This window comes from Hipposideros armiger, unplaced genomic scaffold (assembly GCF_001890085.2).
Source record: "Hipposideros armiger isolate ML-2016 unplaced genomic scaffold, ASM189008v1 scaffold_108, whole genome shotgun sequence".
NCBI lineage: Eukaryota > Metazoa > Chordata > Mammalia > Chiroptera > Hipposideridae > Hipposideros > Hipposideros armiger.
This window is the reverse complement of record NW_017731458.1, coordinates 2,911,236-2,928,822: the sequence shown is the minus strand read 5'-3', so window position 1 is coordinate 2,928,822 and position 17,587 is coordinate 2,911,236. Positions and strand designations below refer to the sequence as shown.

The 17,587-nt window shown below is 42.5% G+C and overlaps 2 protein-coding genes across 2 annotated transcripts in view; one reads left to right on the top strand and one right to left on the bottom strand.

The window, feature by feature from the left end:
• The window catches only part of NLK (nemo like kinase), a 193,648-nt gene extending 186,726 nt beyond the window's left edge, over positions 1 to 6,922 (bottom strand). Inside the window, exon 1 of the mRNA XM_019647056.1 lies at positions 5,352 to 6,922. Coding sequence (XP_019502601.1) covers positions 5,352 to 5,809 — 458 coding nt within the window. The 5' untranslated portion in view covers positions 5,810 to 6,922. The remainder of the gene's footprint in view (positions 1 to 5,351) is intronic.
• On the top strand, positions 6,310 to 7,526 carry LOC109385137 (formin-like protein 16). The gene is made up of 2 exons (XM_019647058.1): positions 6,310 to 7,107; positions 7,286 to 7,526. The coding sequence occupies exons 1-2, from the start codon at positions 6,331 to 6,333 to the stop codon at positions 7,304 to 7,306; spliced, it is 798 nt and encodes a 265-aa protein (XP_019502603.1). The 5' UTR covers positions 6,310 to 6,330; the 3' UTR covers positions 7,307 to 7,526.
• Positions 7,527 to 17,587: the final 10,061 nt, after the last annotated feature.

Sequence of the window (17,587 nt, the reverse complement as noted above, 5' to 3'; positions counted from 1 at the left end):
TAAGCTGATGTTCAATAGTATAACATGAAATTTATCCCCAAGAATAAGATGAATTTCTTTTATTGTGGTTTTGTTTTTGTTTTGGTTTGGTTTTTAAATATAATTTGGATAATCTTGTCAGGAACCTAAGTACAAAATGATTTCCAATATTATGAAGCGCATACTTTTGAGAGTTGGAAGAAGCTGACCACATGAGAAGTTTGAGGACTAAACCTAGGCAGTTTTTACACTGGCAACGAAGTTTCTATCACCAAGAAACCTGTTCAATATCATTAGCTTCTGTTACTTTTATTCTCTTTGCTTTCTTGACCATAAACCTGAAGTTTCTTAAAGTACATTGGTTTGTAGTTAAAATTAACAATATAAATTTCCACATTTTTAGTTTCTCAAGAATGCTTTATGTCTAGAAGAGCAATCATTTCCTTTTTATGGTGCAGGCTCTGCCTCTTCAAAGCTCTTTTCACATAGCAGACCCCCCAAAGAATCCAGCTGTGGCCGTTAATCTTGGCCAATAGAGAAACTTCTCAATGTTACAAATTCTTAGCCTGTAAAACACAGTTAATAACAATATACTTTAGTATACTACACTTTCTGATGCAACTAACTCCAGGATTTTCCCAACTTATCCCAAAAGCATCCCCCATTTTTCCAAATTATAGTTTGCTATTTGAGGAGTAAGAGGACCAGAGAAAACATCAGAAAAAAATGATGCCTCTAATTTTCATAAGATGAGCAAGCTAGGCAATCTTTGCCATGCATAAGAATTTACACTGAATAATTTTTCATTAAATCACACATATTTCTCCACCTCACCGGGATCTTGTTTAGCAATTCACACTTTTTCATCCAGACACAAGTAAAATAAATTTCCAGTAAAGCTGAACTTTAACAATAAGGATGTCTTTCTTTCACTTGTTACAATCTGAGAAGAAAAAATTAATTTCCTTCCCAGTATGTAAATCCATAATGCTTTCTAAAACAGTGTAGATGACCTGACTAGTCCATCTACCAAGTCCACACAAACATGTATATTATATACTTTTATGTTTGTTTTTACTTAATTGAGAGACTAGGACAGAATATTTTCCCCGACTCTAAATTCAACCTTTCTTATCTCCCTGGCATATAGCAAAACTAAGTGGACACTATGATATTTAAAGTCATGCCTCCAAAAATAATCTGCATGTTGATTTCACCTGGTAAATCTGACCATATATGAAATCACTTCCATGCACATTAATATAACAGTTTGCTTTTCTACCAACGAAAGCTACAATAAAAACAGCTAATGTTTATTGAGTAATTACTGTGTGCTAGACAGTGTACTCATTGGTTTACATACAGCGGTTCTCAACCTTCCTAATGCCGCGACCCCTTAATACAGTTCCTCAATGTTGTGGTGACCCCCAACCATAAAATTATTTTCGTTGCTATTCTATAACTGTAATTTTGCTACTGTTAGGAATCGTAATGTAAATATCCTTTTGTTTTCCGATCATCTTAGGCGACCCCTGTGAAAGGGTCGTTTGACCCCCAAAGGGGTCGCGACCCACAGGTTGAGAACCGCTGCTTTACAAGGATTAGCTCGTTTAATCCTCATACCAACCCTATGAGATAGGTGCTATTATTCTCACTTTATAGATGAGGAATAGAGAGGTTAAACAATTTATCAAGATCACCCATCTAGTAACTAAGTATCACTACAGTAATGCTTGAGTTTTGAAACACTTAAATAAAAGTAACCTGCTGAATGTGTCAGAATAAAATTCAAAGTTCTCCAACTTGGGAGTGAGTACAAAGGCACCAGACCAAATTCCAGGATCTTTATCTTTCAATGAACCAGATAAGTAAAAAAACCAAAACACTAATTTTATAAAGTAGAAACTTTCCCCAAACTCACTTTTATCAAGGTGGCAATATGTGTCATTTAATTCAACCTATAATATTTCAGGTTGCCAATGTTAAAACTCCCTGGGTTTAGCAGTCCTCAAATCTCTTATGTGGTCAACTTCCTCCAACTCTCAAAAGTATACACTTCACAAGACCCTGAAGCCTTATACTGTAATACTCTGTCCCAGAGTTGTTACATTTTTAAGCACAACATACACACTTTCCTCTAGCAAAGATGAGCTATAGACAAAAAGGTATTTATAATATGCCCACCAAATGACTGAGGTTTCTGTTTGTGGGGTGTTTTGTGTTTTGGTTTTGCATTATGAAAATGACCATGTGGGCATTTGGAAGCCTTACCATCTGATAAAGAAGGTCAAATTATATATGATGCTTTGATAATCCATCAACAATATTCTATCATTGGCAATGAGTGTATTTCAGGCTACCCCATGATTATATTACCAGGTAAACTGGAACCCTTACTGTGAGATAAAACACAGCAGACAGTTGTTAATGAAACCTTAATTGAACTGTCAAAGCACCATCTTTACCAGAAAGCTAACAGGTAATTCACTATTTTTACACAACTGCCTGATACTGATAGTTATTCCACTAGTTAAATTCAGCAGAGAGAGAGAAGAAAGCAAGCCTGGTAGACTAAACTGTTCTATGATAAATTGGAATGGTAAAATGCTACATCACTTCTACAAATATCTCTTCTCTACACGGAGGAACAACAATATCCCTCAAGATTACATGCAACGTTTTTAGCCATCAGTACCACTGGGTGCCTATGCATAAAAAGACATGAGAGCAGATATAGTTTCCTATGCTATGCCTAAAGAAAAATACTTGCAAAATGCATTAAATATACTTGAATCTAAGTGACTCTTCTAATGCCCAAGTAGGTATATGGTGCATTGAATCAAATGATGTGTCATTGGGAGAATATTTTTATGTTCCATTTTAATCATTTTAGAAAATAATGGTTTCTATTGGATGCTTTCTAAATTAGACAGAAAAATTCTGGTTGAGTTAGTAAAAAGGTAAAAAACATCACTAATATCTTTAGCTTGGGTTTCAGAATACAAGTGCAATTCATTCTGGTTTGGTGTTCAAATCTCTAGTTTTAATAATCTTACTCAGGTCACACAGCAGTTATATTCCAAATACAATAAGCAATTCAGACAGCAAGTCATCAATATGTAAATATAAAAATAGAAAAGTATTTGCATACTAAAACACACCTGGAAACTCTTCCCTTTTTTTTCATACCAAATTGTATTTCACCTGTAACAGCTGATAAAAACACTCAATGCAGCTAACTAGAAAAATCTGGCTAAAGAACAAAGAAGGACCTGACCAGATCAAGTAACCAAGCAGCAAAGATGCCGCAGCACTGTGCTAAGTGCTGGGGAGAAAAAGTATTGTAGTACTCTAGCAGACCACAGTCCTTACCCTCAAGGGGCTTACAAATGTAGTCCATGAAACAGGCAAACACAAAACTGGTGTACTACAATAGAAGAGAGTACACAGAAGGAGATACTTCAAGTACACGGAACAAACCCATAGGTGGTAGAAGGGGGCAATCAATGAATCTAGAATGAATTCAAATCAAACATTCAGATTTTCATGTATCAGTAATTCAGAACACCCACTACCAGAATGTTCCCTGTGGGAGATAGTTCGGCACCCTCCCCTTTAAAAATAAAAACTTTTCCCTTAGCACCAACTTGAAGTTAAAACTTCTACAAATCACATCACCATTTGATAGAAATATAGGTGAGTAACAACACCTTTATAATCAAGAATGCTGCAACTCACTTCCCCTTCAGTATCTCCAGTTCTTAGCATTGTACACAAAGTACTGTAATGAAAAAGCATCCAGGTCTAAGAAGATCCACACACATTCTCAATAAATCTGTGATAAATTTTAAAGCAAGGAACAGCCTTTTTCCTGTCCACTCTCATCCCACTCCCCCCTCCCTACAAGCTCTGAAATCCTCACGGGTCAGGCAAGAGATGGAAGTTCACAGTGTAATCCCTAAGGATAGGCTATGGAAGGGAGGAGAGGAAGGCAGAACAGGCCGGTCCCTGAGCAGAGTGACTGAAGAGGCACCATTACCGGCTATACTCTTTCCCACTAAGAATCCCACACACCTTAGAGAAGCAAGCACTACAGCACTACCTCCTGGAAGAGCTAGCTGGGCAAACACTGGACTCTACTAGTTTAAAAAAAAATCAGATCATTTAGTAGCCTAGATTGTAAAATCTGAAATATATATATATATATATAAAGGTGGCCAGATTTAATGCAAAAATGATACTCATCGATTATAGCCTGAAAACAGCGAGGAAAGGAAACATTTACCAGGCTAGTTCCAAAGAGTTCATTCTTTTTCCTGTGGCGATGGGGGCTTTTCTAGACATTAACAGGAATCTATTTTTGAACACACTCAAAACATCAGTTCATCTAGCCACACCAGAATACTTAACCCTTGGGGAGGGAAGGGGGAGGGGACTCAGTGCACTCTAGTTTTGATAGGAATAGAAGAACCCTACAATGATGAATACATTTTATTATACACTACTAATCTTCCTAAGAAGGGTAAATAGACAAAATGTTGCATTTAAGAAGCTCTTAGACTTAAAAATACCATAGCATTAGTAAAGGTATAAGAATTTCGTGTTTAAAAAGTATACTTCCTACTACAGCAACCAAGGGATAACAGGAACTTAAGAGGCACTAAATGACACTAACACATTACACCAAATGTGGGCCACTGCATAGCTACAGTCTACTGACCTCATTTGTGGTACTCATGTGTGATGCTATATTTAATGCATTCTTATCAAAAGGCTAAAGCTACATACTTCCCAAATGTAACTTTATAATTTAAAATAAACCACTCAAGAAATGACTTAACTGGTTCAACTATGAACCCTATCTTCTTTCTGGGGATCAAGATCACAAATTAAGGACTGAAAAGACAGAAAGGACAGCCAAGCAGTTGTGCAAAGTACGTACATCCCAACGGCAAGATGAATGAAAGGAATTGAGTTTGGGCCAGTTGTGACATTTGCTGCAACTGGGCAACTGATTCAAACTACATCAAACAGGAGACATGACCCAGGTCTTTGTAGGAATAAGCATTTCACACAGTCATCTATTGAGCCTACATTTAGTGGCTTGCTTAGGCTCTAAAGGAAAAGTTTGGTAGGGAGCAAACTCATGTATGTTACCCATCAGAGGGTTCTCCACCAACATCTGCCATGACTCAAAAGCATAAGCCTACACAGCCAATGCACTTTGCCACGTAAGTGAGGGTGTCATCCAACAGTTAGGTGGGGACGCTTGCTCCACCTTGGTCAACATGGAGAAAACCATGAGATGACTCACCCAATCACAACCATGAGAGGAAACCAAGAGAAGTTGTGTGTTTTCTTCTGATACTCACCAGACAACACCAAAGGCTCCATATCCAATAGGTCTATCCGGCTCAATATCCAGCTGCTGTTGTGGATGATGCGAGTGCTGATGATGGTGCGCCTTAACTGTAGCAGCTGCGGCAGCCTGTACCTGAGCTGGGGCTGCTGCAGCTGGGCCAGGAGCCTGACCCGGTGCCGGTGATGGGAAATATGGCTGTTGTTGCCCAGGGTTTAACATGGCTGCAGCTGCGGCCGCTGCTGCGGCTGCCGCAGCTGCCGAAGAAGTATGCTGCTGTACAGGGTGTACAGCAGCAGCCGACCCCGGATGAAGGTGGTGTTGAGGGTGGTGGTGGTGGTGAAGGTGAGGAGGAGGGAGGTGTGGAAGGTGGTGGTGATGGTGGTGGTGGTGACCTGCCGCTGCTGCAGATGTACCGCCATTGTAAGCCGCCATCATTTTTGCGTTGGCTCTTGCGCCACAAAGAGACATTCAAAAAAAATGCTCTTTGATTGGAAAGCAAACTGGGTCAAGCTGTCATTTGGCCATTTAAAAATGAAGAAAAACCACTCACTCCACCTCCAAAAACATGGAGCGTAACTGGCCTTACGTCTTCATCAATCAATCCACACAAGAAGATCTTGGTGTTTAAATTTGGGGTGAGCGTGTGTGGAGGGGTGTGGGTTACCAAAAAAAATAAAATAAAACGAAAAAGAAAAAGAAAAGAAAAAGGAAAAAGGGACCCCTTCCCCCCAGGTTTCCTGCCACAAGTGGGTACTAAAACTCCATCCTTAATTTGGGGGCTGGTTCCAACTTCGAATGTGGGAATAAAGGCCAAACCTCCGGACCCCCTGAACTCCACACACGAAAAGGATCAGGTAACACACCACCCTTGGAATCTTGTAAGAGGATTGACTCATCTACCCCTTCCATTCCCACATCCTTTTTTAAACACTACCACCTCCTCAAAAATACAATTTTAAAAAAAATTCCAACCACCCCAAATTAAAAAGATGAGGGGAAATTTCCAGGGAAATCAGCTTCCCACCCCCCTCGAACTCTCAGGCCTCCCTACATCTCCCCCTGCTCCTAGTCAGGTTGACCTGATTGGACTGGGGGTACTAAACTTTCCTGAACAGAAAAGAGCCAGGCAAGGAGGCAGGAGGGACAGAGTGAGCAGAGGAGGCGACAGGGCAGGACAGAGAGGAGAAAGAGAACCGGGGCAAAGTGAAGGTAAGGAGGTGCAGAGAGGAATGAAAGAGAGGTGGGCAGCACTCGGACGTTCAGACAGAGGGAACCGCCCCGGGATGAGGTTAGGGTCCCGGGGCCAAAGAATAGCAGCCCCCGGGAGGCGGGCGGGGTGCAGTCGGAAGCGGGCTGACTCCTACCCCCGCCGCCGCCGGCTGCTTCTGCTAGAGGGGTTGGGGGGGAGAGCGGGTGGGTCCCCCCGCACGACGGCCCCCGCAGGGCTCAAGGCTGCTCCGTCTCCCCCCCTCCCCCCCACCCGGCTTCCGTCCCCGCGGCCGCTTTCTCCTCAGTCGCTGCGGCCGCGTTCTGCTCAGCCGCCGCCTCCTCAGCCGCCGGTACCGCCGCGGCCGGACTCACCTCCCCTAGCAAAGCCGGATAGAGCGGAGCCAGCGGCGGACACGCGCAACCAGCCGCCAAGGCCCCGCCCCCGCCTCACACTGACCGGCTGCCCTAGCCAATCCACGCCCACCTGTCCGCATCCGCCTCCAATCCTGGGCCGGGAGCTTCAGACAGGCGCACTGTTCGGCCAGTGGCAACAAGGTGTAGGTCTCCTGGGGAAATCCCGCCCCCGATCCGGGATGGGCAGATAGAAAGACCAATCAAAAAGCAGAGTTTGGCCTGACCGACAAGGCTAAAAGCGAATTAAAAACCAAAGATCTCCGTGACATTTTCTTTCGCCTTTCTCTTCTTTTCTTTTTTCTTCTTTTATTTTTTTGGCAGGCGCAGGAAGCTGCGTGCTGATCCCGCCTGCAAGAGCTGGAAGAGAGGGTGGAATGAAAGAACCAATAATGAGCTGGGGACCAAGAACAGAGCAACCAATCCTTGGCTTCAAGATGAAGGGGGCTGGGACTGGGGCCAGATAGATACTTGATTTGACAAATGGAAGGAAAGATTGATCTCAGTCCCACCTTTCAGATCTCCTATAGGTCAGGATTGTGGAGAATTCGCTGTCATATCAGCGACGACCTCTTCAGGGGGCGGGCCCAAGTGAAAGGGGTGTGGTCTAAAGAAAGGGGGCGGGACCAAGGTGAAGAAGGCGGAGTCCAAATCTTCTCTAGTTCATTGATAGGAGCCGTCTAGTATCCCTTTCAAAGGCATAAGGTGTGAAGAAATAAGGGGGAGCAAAAGGAGATGTTGAAGGGCCGGCCGAGTAGCTCGGTTGGTTAAGAGCTCGCTCAAGAGTTTGAGCTCTGAGCAACAGCGGTTCGAGTCCAGCCCGAGCTGAGCAGCCGCTGAGCTGCCAACAGGTNCTCGCTCAAGAGTTTGAGCTCTGAGCAACAGCGGTTCGAGTCCAGCCCGAGCTGAGCAGCCGCTGAGCTGCCAACAGGTAGCAGGATGGCTCAGCGTTAAAAAAAAAAAAAAAAAGGGATGTCGAGCTTCAGAAACTCAAGGTCCAAAGTTACTCAAAACGACAGCCACAGAAGAAACTCAGTAGACTTGACAGTTCATAGCCTATGGCTGGTCTTCCATGGCTAATCCTCATCTTGGCACAAAGAGGCATTATCTCCTGAATTCACAACTCCACCCTCAAGGGACAGTAAGGCTATTGATAAAAATACAAATTAAAACAACAAAAATAATAAACTTAACCACAAAGATCGTAATTTTCTCCCATATTTTCTAAGTCAATAATTTCTAGTCATTAAAGTCTTACTAAAATAACATCTTTCTTTCACTTCCATATAACCTCACTTATCTGAATTTTCTTTTAAAATATGAAATAATAAGCTTACAGAATCTTATTTTACTAAAAGTGTGCACCCAGAACCCTGGAGATCACCTTTGATTCCTCTTTTGCCTGCTCACTCCTCCCCTTCTATTCAATCATCAAGTTTTAAACACTTTTTTTTTGTTAATTTTATTGGGGAATTGGGGGAGGGAACAGCGTTGGGGAATCAGGGAAGGGGATCGGACATGTTGCTGTCCTTTTGTTCTTCAGTCTAGTTGTGGAGGACGTCGTTTCCCTGGCCCATGTTGGTATTATCATTGTGCTTTTCCCGGGTGAGGCAGATTGGTCGCCGGCCATTGGACAGCCGCTCACAGTAGCTCACGCCGACTGCCAACCGCTCACGCTGGCTGCTGGCCACGCACAGTAGCTTATGGCAGCCCGCTGCAGCCTAAACCGTCGCCAGCGACTCACGGCAGCCCAGCTCCAGGTCAAGCTATTGTTCACCATCTTGGCTGTAGAGGGCACAGCGTCACTGGCCCATGTGGGATCCAAACCGGTGGCCCTGCTGCTCAGAGCTCAAGCTCCCAAGCCAACTCTTAACCATTGAGCCACTCGGCTGGCCCTTAAACACTTTTAAACACTCTTACACGCCCCTCCTCCCACCCCCAATCACCACAGTATTACCCAAATTTTCACCACTAGCGTTTTTTTTTAAGGCATCTTCCTGCCACAGGCTAGCTCTCCTCTAATCTATCCTCCATTGAGAGGATAGCAATCGTTTAAAAATACAAGCCTAACATGTCCCAACCCTTGATTAAAGTCAGTAAGTGTAAATGGCCCAGCACTATCTTGTTCCCACTTTCTTCAAGGGCCTTATCTCTCACCTCCACCTTTTTACTTCAGGCATTCTAAACTTCTTTAAGTCCCTCCAAGTTTGTTGCTTCCAAGCCTTCATGCATATCTTCAGTTCAATACACTCCCCACCACCCTCCACCTGAATGATAAGTTAGAGGAGTGAAGGGTGGTGGGGAGTGTATTTTTTTTTATACTGGAAAGCTTTCCCCAACCTTGTTGTAGAGTATGTGTCTCTGTTATAAAGCTCCATGGCACTGCCTCCCTCGTAGCACTGAGAACTCTATATTTTAATTGTTTACTGAGTTTGTCCAGGACAGAAAGCTTGCCTGTCCCACTCAATGTTGTATGCCTGTTTCCTAAGGCAGTGTCTAAAAGATAATATTTGCATGAGTTATTGAGCGCAGGAGAAGTGGGTACCAATCTACTAGGCTGTTTACTAGTTCTATGACTTAGGTAATTTAACTAACCTGAGTCCCAGTTGCCTCAGCTGAAAATGAAGATAATAATATGTGTGTCAAGTTGAGGTATTAAATTAGATGATATATTTAAAGTTCTTGGCAAAACGTACAAATTAGCGTATCTTCACTCTTTCCCTAGTCCCATCCTCACATAGTGTTTGGGATGTCTTTCCAATTTCCCAATGCATATCGGTCCCCTCCAAAGTGTAGTTTCCTGGAAGCTTCTTAGAAATGCAAAGTGTCAGGTTCACACCCAGATCTACCCAATCAGAATGTCTTGGCAGTGGGATCTCGGCAGGAATCTGTTTAACAAGCCCTCGGGTGATTCTTACACATGCTAAAATTTGAGAAAGCACTGGCCCAGAGGGAAGGAGCTGAGTCTTCTTAAACTTTTACTTTTCAGCACCTATTATAGCATAGTATCTGGCTCCTAGAAAATACTTAATACATGTGAAATAAATACATGCAATCCACAGAAAATGTTTGCTATTAGGAGCTATTTATTTCTGCCACAAACATTTATGGAGCACGAACTGTGTCTAGGCATGGTGCTAGGTTCAACAGTAGAGGAGGGGGATGCTTGAATTAAAGTCTCTGCCCTCCAGGGGCTCGAAATGTGAATTTCCAAACTGGTGTGTACACACTCCAGGTGGTGCACAAAGGGAACTCATAATAGGCTCCAGGAGGAAATCAGTACAACTAATGCTGCTTATGTTGTATTTCATCTTTTTAAAATGTCCATTTTGTGAATGTTTTATAATGTACATAATATACAGAGTAGTGTACATGTATATCATTTATAAATAAATAAAAATACATAAATTGGGATTCATGACCCTCCAAAAGTATCAAAAAATATTGAGAAATCACTGATCTAGTGGCCATTTAATGTTCATAGTTTAGATCAGCTCTGTCCAATAGAAATATAATGAGAGGCTCTATGAAATTTGAAATGTTCAAGTAGTCATATTAAAAAATTAAAAGAAACAATTATTTTTAATATATTTTATTTAACCTAATATATCCAAAATAGTCCTTTTTAACATGTAATTAATGTAAAAAATTGTATATGTATTTTGATATTAGGTCTTCGAAATCTGAAATTTGAAGTATCTTTTGCATCTATAGCACATCTCAGTTGAATTAAAAAATCAATTTCCTCGGTCACACTAGTCATATTTCAAGTGCTCATTAGCTTCATGTGGCTAGTGGCTACCATATTAGACAGCATAGATCTAGATCATGGGTTTGAATCTCTGTTCTGCCCCTTCGTAGCTCTGTGATCTTGGACAAGTTCCTTAACTTGTCTTAGTCTGAATTCCCTTGTCCATAAAATAGAGAGGATCCCTAGCTTCTCCAGTTGTTGTGATGATTCAAATAGACAGTTATGGAAAACACATAGCCCAGGGCCTGCCTGGCTCCTCATCAGAGATAGTAAGTGGGGTGGTTATTATTAGTATTACCATCCAAGGCAGAGTGTCCTACAGCGTCAGATGAGAAATACACTTTGGGCACTGCTCAGTTCATGTCCCCAGTGTTCCGTCCACGTGAGGCTGGCCTGACAGCCACCCAATTCCCCTCAAACACATCACCAGACAGCACAATATCCGGTCCTTTCCATTTTGTTCCATTTTCAGGAGCTGAGCGTGATGAACAAGAAGTCGGAAGTTAGTCAGCAGGATAGCACTTAGAGTCTAAAAAAAGCAAGAAGGACATCAGAATGCATAAGCAGGAATAGAATGTGCAGGAAGTGGGAGGTGATTTTCCCTTTTTTCCAAGAACTGGCTCTCCCTTGAGTTGCCTGCAAAGACTTTGTAGAACCTGGGCCAGGCCAGGGGGATTAAAAGGAAACCAAGGGAGCAACTCACATTCAACAGTGTTGGTTGCTCAGTTACTGTTATCTCATATGGCAAATCATCACTACATTCCATTTTGCTAATGAAGAAACAGACTCAGGAAGGCAAAGTAACTTGAACCTCACAAAGCTACGGAGTGGCCGGCTCTGCAGTGCATAGTCTTGCCACTGCTCCACACAGCTGGAGGGAATGGCCAAGGAAATGATGCTATAGAGTCAGGGAAGCATAGGCAGAAAATTCTTCCACTTTTAAGCCTGACAATCAAGGGCCTCCTTCACTGGGTCCCTGATACCGTTTCAACATTTTTTATCCAAATCCTCAGTGGCAGGCAGTAGGACCAACCTCTGACCTTTCAGCACACACGCCCTTCTGGGGTCATACTTCCTCCCTGTCCAGACTCCTCGCTGTAGGCCTGGAATTCCTTTTACCCAAGCTCTACTCACTTTTCAAGGCTCTGCTCCTGGAAACTCAGATCATTCAGGAAGCCTTTCTCTGCTACCAGGCACCTCTGGATGTCTCCCTCCCCTGAAGAACTTAGACATTCAATGTCTTCAATTGAAAGAGGATACTATGAAAAATTTCCTAGCTGTGTGAATTTGGGCACTTAACACTTTTGAGCTTTAGTTTCTTCAACTGTGAAGGGGGGGGGTAGTAATACCTATGCTGAAATAGAAAGTAATATGTACTTTGAAGGGATATTGACAGTATTAAATAAGGTCACATATTAATATACGAAACGCCTAGCACAGGGCCTGACACAGAGTAGCCACTCAATCCAGATAGCTTCCTTCCCCGCTTCTTTGTATTGTTTACGGATAATTTGTTTTTTTTCCTGGTGTGTCCATTTCCAGTGCTCTTCCGTTTGGGGAATTGGGTGGGCGGGTATGGGGAATGAGATGTGATACTTAAATCTTAATAAGTTATAAGTGTATTCTGTTATTTCCCCTTGTTTATTTTCCAGTGCCCCTCTCGGCCTTCTATCCTCTATCGGCCTTGTGACAGGGCATAAAGCTGTCAGTGCCAAAGTAAATTGGAGACTTGATAAAATAGAGTGTGAGCAAGACTGCAAACCTTTGAGCATTTCATAGTGTTGTGGGACAAAGGACATGTCCACAAACAGCTATAGGGAGGCATAACAAAGGAAGGGAAGCCAAACAGGACAGTGGAAGAATCAGTTTGGGGGAAATAAAATGTCAGGAGTCAAGAGAACTAAGATAGAGACGGGACATGGTAACCAGCTGGGGACTGGGTAAGGCCAGACAAATCCAAGTTCATGTGTTGTTCAGGTCTTCTGCGGAGGACTTGAGCCTTCTTTCCCCCCAGCTGGACATCCACCCAACTCAATAGCACAGCCTGAGCCCCCGCGAGTGTTCCCTTTGCATGGACTCTCTGAGGACTTTGCCCTCATCTTATATCCGTCTCCGTCTTTCAGCTCCAAACCTCAGGACCAAACCTTAGCCTTGACCCAAGTCCTTGGCCATGAGAGTGAGGCGATGGTCAACACTTTCCCTTTCCCAGGCTAATCAGTGATCAACATTTTATCTTAAGTTCGCTTTTCTTTTTAAAGTGTTAAAATATATAATAAAAACATTATGCTTAACATGTGTAGGTGCCCTTTATGACTTGGACATCTTAAATCAAGAAATGAAAGTATAACGCACAGGCACTGAACATACAGTAAAATAAGGGATGTTTCATAATGCTATATGGGAAATATCCTGTGGATCCATTTTCAGCTTGGAATCCAGATGTGACAAGATAGTTTTTCACTAACAGGGAAATAATGAGCCTTGCACAAAACTTCAGCTATCTACTCCCAAACATATCAAGTTACAGAGCTCAGCCTCCAGAACAAAATAAAAGTTGTTCTCCCTGAAAGACCTCAGAGACAGTGGTTCCAGGTCAGAAAGAGAGCTGCAGCCTTAAGTAGCCTTTCCTAGAGTTAGCAGGTAGAAAGCAAATTCTCCAAGACCACGCTGAGCACTATGTAGGCAAAGACTGAGGCTGGTTCCCAAATCTTGCTGCGCATTGGAATCACCTGAAGATGTTTAAAAACTACTGATGCCTGTCTTCAGTGGTGTGCTGGTGAATGTTTAACAATCGGCTCTTTAGAAAGAAAAATAAAAAGCCTGATTTGTAGCCTATTTCTGTGGCATAAAAGCCTACACCATGATTGCTTTCAAGCATGACTTCACTGAAGGTGGAGGTGGGAAGAGATACACACAAGAGTATTAATAGGACAAGGGTCTGAAGGTCTGGGGCTGTTCTTACTAAATGCTATTCTTTGGTAAATGTTAAAATGTAGCACAGTGTTTTGCAGATGCAGCTGTAAACAGGATGAGCTTGACAGGAACCCAACCTGATAAGTGTAGCCAACTGCAAAGAAGAAATCAATGTGTAATTAACCAAATAGCGTGTATAAGCAATGGCTAAGCCTCCCTTCGGAGAGACAGAGGTTTACATGTGAATCCCCTGCCTCCTTTACTTGCTGCAAGTACATAAAACTACCTAACAACAACCACATCTTGAAGAGAACACCCCAAGTGGCGAACCCCTTGAGTTTGGTAACAATAGGGTCTTCCAATCCAGGTGGCAGCCGATTACTGCCTGGTGCCCATCCAATTTATTGGTATGGGGTGTGACCTGGACATTAGAATTTTTAAAAGCTTCCCAGTAGATTCCAATGTGCAGCAAAGCTTGGAACCACTGGGTTAAGGGGCCACATAATAAGGCTCAGAAGCAAGAAGTAGGCCACTTGATAGCCTTTCAGTGACAAATACAACACAGCTAGATTGTAATACTCGCCTCCTCCCCTCCGTACAAGCTGTAATGCTAGGCAAGCCTCTATGAAAAACGAAGTCAGCAGAAGGTTGTTGGGTGGGCATGGTCTCATAGCATGGGGTGGGTGGGAATGAGGGCATGGAGAGGAGGCTGGTGGGCGTTCTGAAGAGTCAGGGGCCCTATGCCAATGTAACTGCCTGACTGGAAATGCCTGGTGGTCCTCGAAACACAGATAAATTCCTGCACCAGTACATTCCTCCAGGGATGTCATGACCCTTCTACTAAAACCATCTTTATTCTGACTGGGTGGCAAGCACCTGATTTACTTAATTCTTAATTGTTAAACCTTTAGCTGTGCTGATTGAAATCCAGCCGTTTTGGTTGCAGTCTACCTAAATCTCCACAAGGGAGGTGGGCGGGGGCGGGGATGACGTTTTCTTCTATAGCTGACTGGCCAGGCCCCTCTTCTGGGTTTCCACAGCCCCGTCTGCTTATTTCGGTCATGGTACTTGTATCACATGACATTACAGATGTTTACCTGTCCGGTGTTCTGGGAGCTCCCTGAGGGCGGGGACTGTGTGCCTGTTTTTCTTTGCATCCCCAGTGCCCCGTGTGGGTTCTTAAGCTTAAGTAAGCTGAACTCGCCCATCACATTATAAAGTATTTTTAACTTACTTTGAAAAACACAAGTAATTCACAAATAGAATCTAGTTTTTAAAAATTCAAAGTTTACTATTTAAGCAAAAATCTCTCTTGACCCTCTTACCCAGTCTTACTCTCCTCAGAGGTAACCACTATTATCAGTTCAGTGTGCACCCCAGCTAGACTGTTTTATGTGCATTCACACACACACACACACATTTAGAAACACGGGTTTATTTTCTGTGTTTTTAAAATACATGCTATTATACTGCACATGTAGTTTTTATAACATGCTTTTGCACTTAACAATATGTTATATTTTGGTATTCACATAACAATATGCTGTGTTTTGGTGATCATTTCATAATAATCTATTTATTGATCTGCTTTGTTCTTTCAAAATGCTGAATTCAAAGGGAGACCTTGAGATAAGGATTCAGGTGCAAGTGCTTTATGTGAGAGGTGATCCCAGAAAATACTGGTAAGAGAATGAGGAAGTGAGACAAGGAAGGGAAGGAAGCCAATGATGGATGTTTAATTAAGCCAATCATCAATGAAGGTAACCCAAGCTCAGTTCCACTGGGGAACTTTGGGAACCAATGTAAAACACGATTGTAGAACCTTCTACCTAAAAAGAGCTGGAGTATTTTTTTTAAGGTTTTTTTATTGGGGAATTGGGGTGGGAACAGCGCTGGGGAATTGGGGGAAGGGGAACAGAAAAGTTGCTGTCCTTTTGTTCTTCAGTCTAGTTGTGGAGGATGTTGCTTCACTGGCCCAAGTTGGCACCATCATTGCGCTCTTCCCGGGTGAGGCAGATCAGTTGCCGGCCTCTGGACGGCCGCTCACGGCGGCTGCTGGCTGCTCGCGCTGGCTGCTGGCTACACACGGTAGCCCATGGCAACCCAGCGCAGCAGGGGCTGCAGCCTAGCCATCACGGTTGACTCACAGCAGTCCTTTTTTTTTTTTATTTAAAGAAAATTTTTTTTAGCTGAGCCATCCTGCCACCTTTTGGCAGCTCAGTGGCAACTCAGCTCGGGCCAGGCATCGAACCGCTGTTGCTCAAGAGCTCAAACTCTTGAGCGAGCTCTTAACCAACTGCGCCACTCAGCGGGCCCAGAGGTGGAGTATTTATCCATCAGCTCCCATTTACCATTGATTGAGGGCTGCTTCAGCTAGGCATTAATTCCCCCATACTTTTGGCTCACCATGCACCTGGGCAAAGAGATCTCTGGTGGCCAGAGAAAGCCTTCAGTCAAGTACATGCAAGTGCTAGCAGTTGGACGTCTACTGGCATCCATAGAGACATGGTAAGTCCCAGGTTATATGGGTGGAACATTGACAGGATCTGCTACAGAACTAATGCGCCTTAATTATGCAATCATTTCCCATTTAAGCTGCTTACATTTTTTAGCTATTACAAATAAGCCTTCAACAAGTGTTCCTATCCATGCCTACTTATGCACATGTGCAAATATGTTTTTAGGATAGATGCCTACAAGTGGGTCCATCTATTACGCAATGTATTGCTCTAACTTTACTCTGAACTCCAGGCTGCCAGAGTGTCGACATTCCCTTTTCCTTAATCCCTCCATCTTACCCTTTTAGGAATTCTTCCAAAATTGAAGAGCTGAGAGCATCTATGACTTTCCTAGGGCACTGTATGGGCATCCCATGGCCTTATCTTTTCTCTCCACAGTCTATCCCTATGACTTGCCCTTTCTCTTCTGCGTTCAAATCCTGTCACTGCTGGTATATTCAGATTGGAAGTAGTACTCTAGTAATAAACATTACATTTTGGAGCAATGGGATTTTTCTATTTGGCCAGATACTTCACCTCCACATGCCTACCTAGGCAGGCCATCATTTCTGAATAAAGAGCACACATTCCCAAAAACCTGAGACCGCATCTGTGCAGTCCTTTATATATGCAGTAACTAGTACAAGGACCCAATTAGGAATTCATAAAAACTTTCAATTAAAAAAAAATCAATTCAAACTTTATTTTTACTTTCAAATCAACTTTACTGAACTGTAGTTTACATCCAATAAATATTTTAAGTTCAGTGAGTTTTGACAAACATATACACCCATGTAATCACTATCTCAATTATGACACAGAACATTTCTATCCTTGTCCCTTTCCGGTCAATCTTTCTCAATCTTGACCCAAGGAACCACTTATTTGGGTGGTTCATGGGTATTTTCATTTCTCTTGAGTAAAGACCTAGAAATAGAAGCGCTGGGTCATAATGTAAATTTATGTTTACCTTATAAGACACGCCAAATTATTTTCTGAAGTGATTGTAACATTTTTACATTATCAACAATAATGTATGAGCGTCCAACATTTTGGACTGTACTCTTTTTTTTGGGTGGTGGTGGGAGACCGTAGGCTTTTTAATTTTAGCCATTCTAGTGGGTGCATAGCAGTATCACTTTGTGGTTTTAATTTATATTTCCCTTATCACTAATGATGGTAAACATATTTTCATATTCTTATTGGTCATTTGTATAGCTTCTTTTGTGAAGTGCCCATTCAAGTCTTCTGCCCATTTTAAAAATTGAGTGTCAATGTCCTTCATATATTCTGTATACAAGTCCTGTGTTGTATATATGTATTGTGAATATTTTCTTCCAGTCCATGGCTTGCCTTTTCAAATTTTCTTAACTGTTTTTTGAGGAATAGGTTTTAATTTTGATAAAGTACAATTTATCCTTTTTTAAAAAATGGCTAATGCTTTTGTGTCTTGTCTAAGAAATC

Excerpts from the sequence above, each read along its gene's own strand:
- LOC109385137 (XM_019647058.1), top strand. The coding sequence starts at position 6,331 with ATGAGGGGAAATTTCCAGGGAAATCAGCTTCCCACCCCCCTCGAACTC. Across the intron at positions 7,108-7,285 it reads TCGGCCAGTGGCAACAAGGT|GCGCAGGAAGCTGCGTGCTG; the intron begins GTAGGTCTCCTG and ends TTTTTTTGGCAG.